The sequence below is a fragment of the Grammomys surdaster genome, unplaced genomic scaffold (assembly GCF_004785775.1).
Source record: "Grammomys surdaster isolate TR1022 unplaced genomic scaffold, NIH_TR_1.0 126219, whole genome shotgun sequence".
In the NCBI taxonomy this organism is placed as follows: domain Eukaryota; kingdom Metazoa; phylum Chordata; class Mammalia; order Rodentia; family Muridae; genus Grammomys; species Grammomys surdaster.
Genome location: NW_021621022.1, coordinates 3,745,130 through 3,756,314, shown reverse-complemented (window position 1 = coordinate 3,756,314; position 11,185 = coordinate 3,745,130). Strand labels below are relative to the sequence as shown.

Sequence of the window (11,185 nt, the reverse complement as noted above, 5' to 3'; positions counted from 1 at the left end):
AGAGAGAGAGAGAGAGAGAGAGAGAGAGAGAGAGAGAGAGAGAGAGATTGATTGATTCACCGGACCTTCCCTGGCTGGTGACTATATATACAGGTGTACTGGGATGATGGCATACACTGACTGCATGTGACATGCACAGATGTTCCCCATTTCCACCCAGAGTCCTGAGTCTCTTCAGGCTGATCCTTTTGATTTGTACCCTTTATAGAAGCACAGTGCTTTCATTGTGTCCTTATGTTCTGGCTAAAAAGAACGAATGAACTCAGAGTCTCCTGCACACATTTTCCCTTTGAGCTACTCCCAGCACCCAAAGAGCAGTTTTCAATAGATTGTTTCCCTGCATTCTGTGAACAGAATCATCAAACCAGAAAGGGATGAGGAAGCTACAGATCTATATCCACACGTAAAGTGGATACACCTGCGGACCAGTTAGGCTAGTGTGTTATGCAATCTTGTGAAGGACTGCGAACTTTCACCTGTAGTCTAGGCTGACAAGGTGATCACTGTAAGAACTGAGTGCGGTACACTCAGCGTGGGTAAAGCAAAGGAGGTGGTTGTGAGGGAGGGTCCCTAGAAGGAAAAGTGAGCTCAAGAAGGAGTCATGCTTAATAACAGGAACACCTAAGGAAAACCAGTGAACAAAAGCAGTACTGTCTTCTTTATCATAGCACAAAATCTAGACTAGAAAAAAGACTGGAGGATACTGAGAAAAGATAAGATAGCATCGCCGGGCGGTGGTTGCGCACGCCTTTAATCCCAGCACACTTGGGAGGCAGAGGCAGGCGGATTTCTGAGTTCGAGGCCAGCCTGGTCTACAGAGTGAGTTCCAGGACAGCCAGGGCTACACAGAGAAACCCTGTCTCGAAAAAAAACAAAAACAAACAAAAAAAAAAGATAAGATAGGATTTTCTTTTGTAAGAAATAAATTGAGTCTGCAAATTAAGCTGAGATATATACTCAGGGTTAGGTGCTGGTGCTGAAACAGTGGAGATGTCAGTCACTTTGGAGAACTGAGAAAGGGGCAAGTATAGATGTCCTCAAAATTTGTTCATAAGAACACTATGCCGTGAGCTGTTACTACTTACGTGTGAAGAGAAAGCATATCATGCTCCAATAAATTGGGAAACGAGAGAATACACAATGTGGCAGAGTTCTTCACTGCAGGGCCTCAGGGGTCTATTCACACATAAATGTACATCTCTAAACTGCTCAAGACAGAACCACTGCCTAGAGTTATCAGATGCACAGAACATTTCTCACACTGTGGATACATCAGAATGCCAGTCTAAGATAGCAAAGCAGAGAAATGGGGAAAGGCTGTCAAGTGGCATTATTGGCCAAGCAGAATTCAGAGATTCACTGTTCCAGAGTGTAAACCACTGGAAAACAGGGGGTAAAAAGTTACATTTTAGACAACTATATCTGAGAATTGGATTAAATATATGCATTATACATTAGTACATATTGTGTACTAACCTCTGTGTGTGTGTGTGTGTCTGTGTCTGTGTGTCTCTGTGTGTATATGTATGAGAGGGAGAGGGAAAGAGAGAGGGGTGGGAGGAGTTGCCAAGCCAGATTGCCAATTTGACTAGAACTGAAACCAACTAAGAATAAGCCATTAGGCACACCCCAAGGGATTTTTTTTTTCTTAAAGTATATTTATTTGAGAAACGGGACTCAGATACCATGATGTGTATGGAGGTAGAAAAACACTTGTGGGGTGAGTTCTTTCACTACTTAGGTCCTGGAGACTGAACTCATCAGACTTGGATAAAGGTGTTTTTCTCCAATGAGCCATCTCACCAGTCCTCTGAGAGATTTTCTTAACAGGTTACTTGAAGTGGGAAGTTCCACCCTAGATATGGGTGTCACCCTTCCAGTGGTGGCCAAATAAAGAGTGGTGTGAGTCTCCAAGTTCTTGGCCACAGCAGTGTGAAGACAGCCATTGTTGGACCACCTACAGTGTGCCATGTGAGCCAATTGACCAATCCCCTTTCAAATTGTATCAGTTCTGTTCTAGAGAACCTGACTAATACAGACTAATTCATAATACATGAATCTTTACAACACAATCCCCTACTCAAATAAAAGCTAAACATTAGAGTAGAAATTAAACAAGCAAATGAAAGGCAACCACTTGGTTCTTAAGAGTTTGTAAAACTGCTAAATCCCAGGCCTGGTGGTTGGTAGTGCACGCCTTTAATCCCAGCACTTGGGAGGCAGAGGCAGGTGGATTTCTGAGTTCCAGGTCAGCCTGGTCTACAGAGTGAGTTCCAGGACAGTCAGGGCTACACAGAGAAACCCCATCTTGAAATAACAGAAAACAAACAAACAAACAAATGTTTTGCTAAATCCCTAAAGTAAAAGTTGTTCCTTGTGGCTTAAGGATTCCTGGGCAGCGCCCAGCTTTCCAAAGGATATGAAGATCAAAATTATTTTCATGATAATGCTAAGACACTGACCATTTAATTGTGTTGATATAAAAGCCAGAAGTGGCAAAACTAAAGCAGAAGGATCAGGAGTCTGAACCTGGACAGGGCAAGCTCCAGGCCAGCCCAATGCTGGCACCTTATGAACAATGATCCTCTAGTTGCCGTGTTCTTCATCATCATAAAAGCATAGCTGATAAAGAAAAGGAGCCTTTTACAGGTAAGAACATCCTCGATAAACTACAGTGTTTATGGAGTTCAACCTGACCCCTGAACACAGACTCCTTGTTTGTGTTAAGCTGGTGGAACAGAAAGAACAAAGCACTTGTTTGCAGAACCAAGTAGGAAACCAGCTATGGGAACTGAGGGTTGAACTGAAAGGCAGCCTGGTTTCTGGTCGAGCACCAGCTAGAAATCACTGGAGACCCTGAAGGGTCCTCTGCAAGGTACGGCAGGCATTTCGCCATGCTCCCAGACTCCAGGCTCCTGACATGAGGCCATAGCCCTCCATAGATTAATGTCCTTTAGTCACATAGGGCAATGCCCCCATCCCCTCCACAGGTAGAGGGCGTGACTACAGGGCCTCAAGACAGATCTCCAAATTAATGAGGTACCTAAAGGCCAGAGGGGCATAGCCAATTAAACATTCCTTCCCAGACCCTCCTCCCTGCAAAAGGTATTTAACCTCAGGCCTGCCCTGAGAAACTGGGTCCAGTTTATCATCTACTTTCTGCCATGACAATAAACATCTTAAGACCATAGACTGCTTCTCTTCTTCAGGATCCACCGTGGGGAACAGTGGAGCAGGTCTTTGTCTACAGAGCCACTGTCTAATCTCCTGTAGAAGATCTCTCTGTGTTCCCAGACACGGAGACCACCAACCCAAGCAAGCCAATCGAAAACTCTCATCCCCATGGGACATAGCCAGAGATTCTCTCTCCACTCTCCCCTTCGGCTTCGGGCCAATCCAGCCCATATGTCCCCACTTCATTCTCAGCTCTCCTGCAGCTTCTAACAGTGCCTAGAGGCCCAAGAACCTGAGAACCAGACTCTAGCAGTCACTGGAGACCTCAGACTGTGCTCCTCCACTCCCCCAGAGCAGGGTCCCGCGGCTTCACATAGCCCAGCGCCAGCATGGTTAGAATACAGTCACACCTCCTGCGCCTCTGTTTTCCACAAATGGTGAGACAGACGAAGGACACACTTTTACCCAACAACTGGTCTGGAACCCACACTGCAACCCAACAAGAACGCAGTTGTTACCAGACATGACGGTGACAGTTCCTGTGTGATGACAGTTCCTGTATCAGCTGTGATCATACATGAATGAAGCAGAGCCTGCTTTTTCCATGAGAAGCCATCCTTGAAGCAAATGATGCCCTAGAAACCTGCTTACTTGCCGGGCGGTGGTGGTGCATGCCTTTAATCCCAGCACTTGGGAGGCAGAGGCAGGCGGATTTCTGAGTTCAAGGCTAGCCTGGTCTACAGAGTGAGTTCCAGGACAGCCAGGACTATACAGAGAAACCCTGTCTTGGAAAAAAAAAAAAAAAAAAAAAAAAAAGAAACCTGCTTACCTACCATGGTTACAAGCACTAGAAACTAAATACGACTAAAGATTATTTCAGATGTTTAAGAATGGAGTGTGCTATATCATGTTATCATAAGTACAGTGCAGTGCTCCAAAATATGGAGGGGGACTGTTAAAACAGGATATCACCCTGTGCAGTCCTAGCTGGACTGACAGCAATCCCATGTTCTATGGTAACAGGTATGCGCCAACACACCTGGTATCTAAAATGCTAAGTTAAATTACACACTGAAAATGTTACTAGTTTAAAAAAAAAATCTACATAGGGTAAAGAATTAGTCATTCATTAGTCCTCAAATGATCATAATTATGTTGCTGATGAAGATTTGGAAAGCCCCAAGGATGAGTCTAGAAAGTCCAATTGGTTCTAGGTAAGAAGATAATCTCAAAAAGATATTTAATGGCGTTCGCAGCCTTCGCCGCGCCACTGCCGCTCTCTAACGCCAGCACCGCTTCTCACTTGCCGAGCTCCAGCCGAAGGAGAAGGGGGGTAAGGAGGTGCCCATACCATGGCTCGTACAAAGCAGACTGCCCACAAATCCACCGGTGGTAAAGCACCCAGGAAACAACTGGCTACAAAAGCCGCTCGCAAGAGTGCGCCCTCTACTGGAGGGGTGAAGAAACCTCATCGTTACAGGCCTGGTACTGTGGCACTCCGTGAAATCAGGCGCTATCAGAAGTCCACTGAACTTCTGATTCGCAAGCTCCCCTTTCAATGTCTGGTGCGAGAAATTGCTCAGGACTTCAAAACAGATCTGCACTTCCAGAGTGCAGCTATTGGTGCTTTGCAGGAGGCAAGTGAGGCCTATCTGGTTGGCCTTTTTGAAGATACCAACCTGTGTGCTATCCATGCCAAACTTTTAACAATTACGGCAAAAGATATCCAGCTAGCTCACCACATACGCGGAGAGCGTGCTTAAGAGTCCACTATGAGGGGAAACATTTCATTCTCAAAAAAAAAATTTTTTCCCCTTCTTCCTGTTATCAGTAGTTCTGAATGTTAGATATTTTTTCCATGGGGTCAAAGGCACCTAAGTATATGATTTCGAGTGGAAACATAGGGGACAGAATCAGGTATTGGCAGTTTCTCCACGTTCATTTGTGTGTGAATTTTTAATATAAATGCAAGATGTAAAGTATTAATGAAAGCAAAATGTTTCAGTGAACGCATTTCAACAGTTCAACTTTATAACAATTATAAATAAACCTGTTAAAATTTTCTGGACAACGGCAGCATTTGGATTTTTTTTAAATAAGTAAATTTCTTATTGACGGCAACTAACTGGTGTTTGTAGCATTTTTATCATCCAGTAGATTCCATCCATCACTATACTTCTCTAACTAAGTTGTCCTACATGCAAGTACATGTTTTTAATGTTGTCTGTCTTCTGTGCTGTTCCTGTAAGTTTGCTATTAAAATACATTAAACTATATAAAAAAAGATATTTAATTAAACTAAAATATAAGCACAGAGAGTCTACATGGGAAAATAAAGATATAAATTGTCTCCAGTGGGTATTCTGAGTAATCACATTAGAAAGGGGAATGCAGTAGATAAAATAATGTTCCCTATCATGTTGGTAAGTAAGAGGAAATCATTTCTCTATGTGATAAAATGTTCCTTTGTTCATAAGCAATGACTTGATCTTTCTTTCCCAAATCAGTTGATGCTAACAGGGATTAATATCCCATGCTCTGCAAACATAAAATCAAAGGCCCTGTCTTGTGTACAGGTGTACAAGTGCATATACATGTGCAAGCATGTGCATATAGAGGCCAAAGGACAACCTCAGGTGCTGTCAACAAGATACTGTCCACTTTGTATCTGACCTGGGACTTGATAAGCCCCAGAGATTCACCCATCCGCTGCCTCCCAAGTGCTGAGATTGCCAACAACATGTGACACCAGTCCCAGCTTTACCATATGGGTTCTTAGGACTGAATTCAGGTCTTCACCACTGCATGGCAAGCACTTTACTGAGCTCATGGTCCTGCCCAGAGCAGCTGTCTTGCTAAGAAAAGGCAAATTAGTCATTAAGCCCAATCAACATGGGAAAACTCAATAAAGCTTTCAGATCCTAAGCCAGTGAAATGATTCAGTGAGTAAAAGCACTTGTTGGGAAGCCTGATGACCTGAATTTGATCCTCTGACCCCCCCCCCCAAAAAAAGGTGGAAGGAGAGAACCAAACCAATTCCACAAAGTTATCCTCAGACCACACACACACACACACACACACACACACACGCACACACACGCACACACACTTTTAAAAAAAGATTTACTATTCTTATTTATAAGTGAGTATACCTTTGTACATTCATGTGCATCATGTGTGTGAAGGAGTCTGTGGTACCAAAAGATGTCAGAATCCTGAACTGGGCTGTGGGCATCAATGATTCATCATGTAGTGCTGAAAATAAACCTGGGTCCTCTACAGGAGCAAGAAGAACCACTGAAACATCTCTCCAGCCCTAGTAATCTTTATTTCTAAATTTCTGATCCTGAGAGGCTACAAATTTTCTAGAACTTAGGTAACTTCTTGACACCCATAGATACTTAAGTACTAAATATATTTTGATTTTTAAGTATTTATTGCCTTTATTAAGCTCTATTATAGCTCATTTAATACAGCATGGACTTCAACTTGAATACAGTATAAAAATAATAATACTAAGAGTAATAGCTGACATTTCTCAAGGGTTCACTGTGTACTTAGAACTTACTATGAAACCCAGGTTAGACTCTAAACTATGTAGCCCACCCAAGTTGGCAATCCTCCTGCCTGCCTCAGTCGCCCAAGTGCTGGGAACACTGATGCAAACACTCCCATGTTAACTGAAAATCACTCTTTTCTAGTTATAAGTACAGATCCTGTGAAGTTCTCATTCATTACTCTGCACTCTGCAAGATAATTAATCGCATTAGTAGAAATTTAAGGTAGGGCTAGAGAGATGGCTCGTGGTTAACAGCACTGCTGCTCTTCCAGAGGACCAGAGTTCAGTTCCCAGCAACCACATAAGGTGGTTCACAGCCACCTGTAACTCCAGTTCCAAGGGATCCGATGCTCTCTTCTGGCCTCAACAGGCACTTGCACACATATAGCAGACACAGATAAAAATATATCTTTAAGAAAAAAAATTTAAGCCAGGCAGTGGTGGCGCACCCCTTTAAACTAATCCCAGCACTTGGGAGGCAGAGGCAGGCGGATCTCTGAGTTCGAGAGTTCGAGGCTAGCCTGGTCTCCAGAGTGAGTTCCAGGACAGCCAGGGCTACACAGAGAAACCCTGTCTCGAAAAAAACAAAATTAGTACTCAAAATTAAATTTTATTCATTTTAATCTCTTTCTGTATGATTTCCTATTTATTTTCAAATTTATAAAGTTAGTATATCCAACTGACTGCTACATTCAAAATTTCCTTTTTCTCTTTTCAACTTGATATTACAAGATAGAGAGAGATAAGAGATAGAGATGGGGGGGCAGCTAGCTAGCTAGCTGTGGTAGAACATGTCCAGCAAGCAGAAGGCAGAGACAAGAGGGTCACTACAAGTTCAAGGCCAGCCTGGTCTAGCTATTAAGTTCCAGGCAAGGAATAGTGAGATCCTGTGGAAGAAAGAGAGGGAGGGTGAGGTTTCACTAAGTAGTCTTTTGCACACTAGCAATACTGTTTCTTTTTCTCATTTTTACTTAATTTACTGTTCTTGCATGGGTGAAGGTCAGGGAACATCTTTCAGGAGTCAGTTCTCTCCTTCTACCATGGTTTCAGGTCACCAGGCTTGGTAGCAAGCACTTTCATTAGGTGAGCAATACACTGGCTTTTCTCCTTTACATGATGCCAGTTGTAGAAGGATATCCAATTTATAAAAACTCACCAAGCTGTGCACTTTTCTGTACATGCATATACTACAATGAAAATTTGTTATTTAAAAGTTTATGTTTCAAAGCTGGGTGTGATGGCATATGCCTACAGTATCAATACTCTGAAAGGAGCAGGAAGATCATTAATTACATCAAGGCCAGCCTGGGCTACATAGTTATATAGGAATCCCTTGTCTCAAAAGTCAAGTTTCTTAACTTTACTTGACTAAAGACCATTACATACAATCATATTTAATCCTTCATCCAATAGTAAGTAATATCCAATTTCTATTCCTACTATATGAGAAAAAAGAAGCATCCAAAATAATCTATGTAATCAGAAAGTGCTGCTTCTTTTACAAACCTCCAAGACTAGAAGCTCTCAAGGGACAGAGGCACGCTATTTTAAGTTCTGTGTGCTCACCCCATTTTTAGTCACCTTCTCAGCCAGCTACATCCCACAATCTGACAGACTGCCCCAACAGACAGTGGTGTATCTACCTGTCCCATACAAAACTAAGGTTTCAGAGCTGAATGCTTCTTTAAACCAGAGATGCTACTGGGTAGGAGCACTTGCCACCAAACCTGGTGACCTGGGTTCAATCCTTGGGAACCACATGGAAGAAGGAAAGAACCAACTCCTGTTGGCTGCTGACTTCTGACCTCTATGTGCATGCACACCCATGCACACCTACATATTCCCACACACACCATAAATAGATAAAGCTTAATGGCCTCTACAGCCTTACACTAGCCTTGAGCAGGAAAATGTGACAGAACTGACCTGTATGACCCACACAATGGACACACAAGGCAGATGTGCTTCCTCCTGGCTTGGTCTCCTTTGGAACACGTATCTTAGAACTGGTCACCAGATTATGAATTGCTATCGTGCATATATCCTCAGATACACCTTCATTCAACAAGGTATATGAACTACCAGGCCTGATGACCAAGCCACTTCAAGATGATTCCAAACCCTGTGTTCAAGTCTTCCAGCCAGATCCCACATAGCATGGATCAGAGCAAGCCATCCCACTGCACCCTGATTGGTCTCCTTGACCACAGAAATTGATGACTGCTGTTTGAAGCTGCTGTGCTTCTGAGGTAACAATACATAACAGAAACTTAAACCTTATCATGGCCGGGCGGTGGTGGCACACGCCTTTAATCCCAGCACTTGGGAGGCAGAGGCAGGCGGATTTCTGAGTTCGAGGCCAGCCTGGTCTACAGAGTGAGTTCCAGGACAGCCAGGGCTATACAGAGAAACCCTGTCTCGAAAAAAAAAAAAAAAAAAATTCCAGCACTCAAGAGACTGCAGCAGAAAAGTGTAAGTTCAAGGCTAGCTTGGGCTTTAACGTAAATCTCCTTGTCTACTTCCCCTGGGTTCTATAATCTGAGCCCAGCTTATTTGATCTAATTAATTTCACTCCAATTTTTTTTGAGAAAAACATAATCTCTCACCACTCTCTCCCAATTCACTTTCTCCCTCTTTCTCTTTTGCTCATACATTTGCCCAGATCTACAAGTGATGCTGAAATATCCCTCCCCAGCCTGACAGTCAGGGTGTGCCCCAAAGAGTTAACAGAGCACAGTAATGAAGTTAGATGGTCTCCAGCCTGCCCATAGTTAGAGGAAACAACCCTCTAAGGGCTGTAGGGATGGTGGCCCATGGAATGGCCAAAGTAAAAGCCACCAGGATAAGTCACTGCACAGGCTCCCTTTCTGGCCTCTTCTGCCGCCCACCTGCCTGGTCCATCAGCCAGCACCGCCTGCTTGCAGCCTGCCTCATCACTTCAGCCCTTAGTGCCTGCATGTCATGAGTCCCCCCCATCCACTTGGCTGTCTGCAGCACTCCTGACATCCCCTCACTCATTGTCAGCCTGGGAACGGCTCCTGGAAGGCAGCCATGTGTAAGGAGCACCCTCATTTGTCCAGGAGCCACTAATGATTTCAGTGAGCATGGTATTGCTTCATGACTTACCGGGCATCTCCTTTGGAAAGATTTGTATTTACAGGATTCAGAATAACTTTGTTTGCTTCAACATCCACCACACATTTGGTATGTAAGTCAATTTCTGAAAGAAAAAAAAAAGTAAGAAAAAAAAGCCATCATGCTTAAGAAATAAATCATTTCTGGGAAAGCATTTAACAGAAATCCCACAGTGTTCTGTGAAAACTATACTAAGAATAGATGGGAACTTTCTCAGTCTAATAAAGCTAATATCATACTTGATGGTGAAAAGCTGGACAGCTTAACCTCCAACATCAGCACAAGGATGTTTACTGATCAAATTCTACTCAGCTCTGCACTGGACATTCTGGTCAGGGCAGTCAGGCAAGAAAAACTAATACAGACATCCAGACTAGGAAGGAAGGAAGGTATAAATTCTCTATTTTGCAGATGGTTCCACCTTATGTACTGAAAAGTCCTATAGGACCCACTAAAAAAGATCAAACAGTGTGTGTGTGTGTGTGTGTGTGTGTACTGTGTGTATGTGTACATACTGTGTGTATATACTGCGTGTGTACATAATATACTTTTGAATATAGAAGTATCCATTGTGTTTTACACCAGCAATGGAAATATGAAAATCAAATTTTTCAAAAATTGTACTTAAAATAGCATCAAAACTTTTAAATTGGAATAAATTGAAAATAAATCAATTTGTATAATGAAAACTCTATAACACAGTTGAAAGAGTTAAGGACTTAAATAAGTAGAAAGACATTCTACATTCACAAATAAAATCTTCACACTGCTAAGACAGCAATAACTCCCTGAGCACAAGGTTCACAGCAGGGGCCTGGGGCTATAGTGGCAAGAGCTCAGGAAACTGAGTAAATCCTTACACCCTTAGAAACATGGGTAGAGGTGGGAATCAGATAGAGAAAAGACCAAACAAAACAAAAGAAAAAAAAGTTTGCCAACCGCATCTATATACTGAGGGACTAGAATATATAGAGAACTCAACTGCACATGGAAATGCAGGAGGTAATCAATTACTTAGGAGTAAACGGCAGACAGATCAGGAGTTCAAGATAACCCCCAGAAGAATAGAGATGTGGAGACCAGCCTAGTCAAGAAATACTGTCTCAAACAACGAAGTCTTACACTTCAAACGATCAATAATCCAATTTTCAAATGGGCAAATTACCAGGACACCTCTCAAAACAGGTACAAAAATGCCCAGTGAGCACAGGAAGACACGTAGCACCATGTGGTGTAAATGGTGTCACCAAACACCACAGAAAGGCAAATAAAACCACAGTGAGATGCCCCCTGACACCCACTCAGAGAACAATAACC

At 42.9% G+C, this 11,185-nt stretch overlaps 2 protein-coding genes across 2 annotated transcripts in view; one reads left to right on the top strand and one right to left on the bottom strand.

Annotated features, from left to right (window-relative positions):
• The window catches only part of Kif13b (kinesin family member 13B), a 159,126-nt gene that overhangs the window by 132,853 nt on the left and 15,088 nt on the right, over positions 1-11,185 (bottom strand). The window contains exon 2 of the mRNA XM_028758708.1: positions 9,860-9,953. Coding sequence (XP_028614541.1) covers positions 9,860-9,953 — 94 coding nt within the window. The remainder of the gene's footprint in view (positions 1-9,859; positions 9,954-11,185) is intronic.
• LOC114613488 (histone H3.3-like) lies at positions 4,527-4,937 on the top strand. Its single transcript, XM_028758822.1, has one exon. It carries the CDS (start codon positions 4,527-4,529, stop codon positions 4,935-4,937), a length of 411 nt encoding a protein of 136 aa, XP_028614655.1.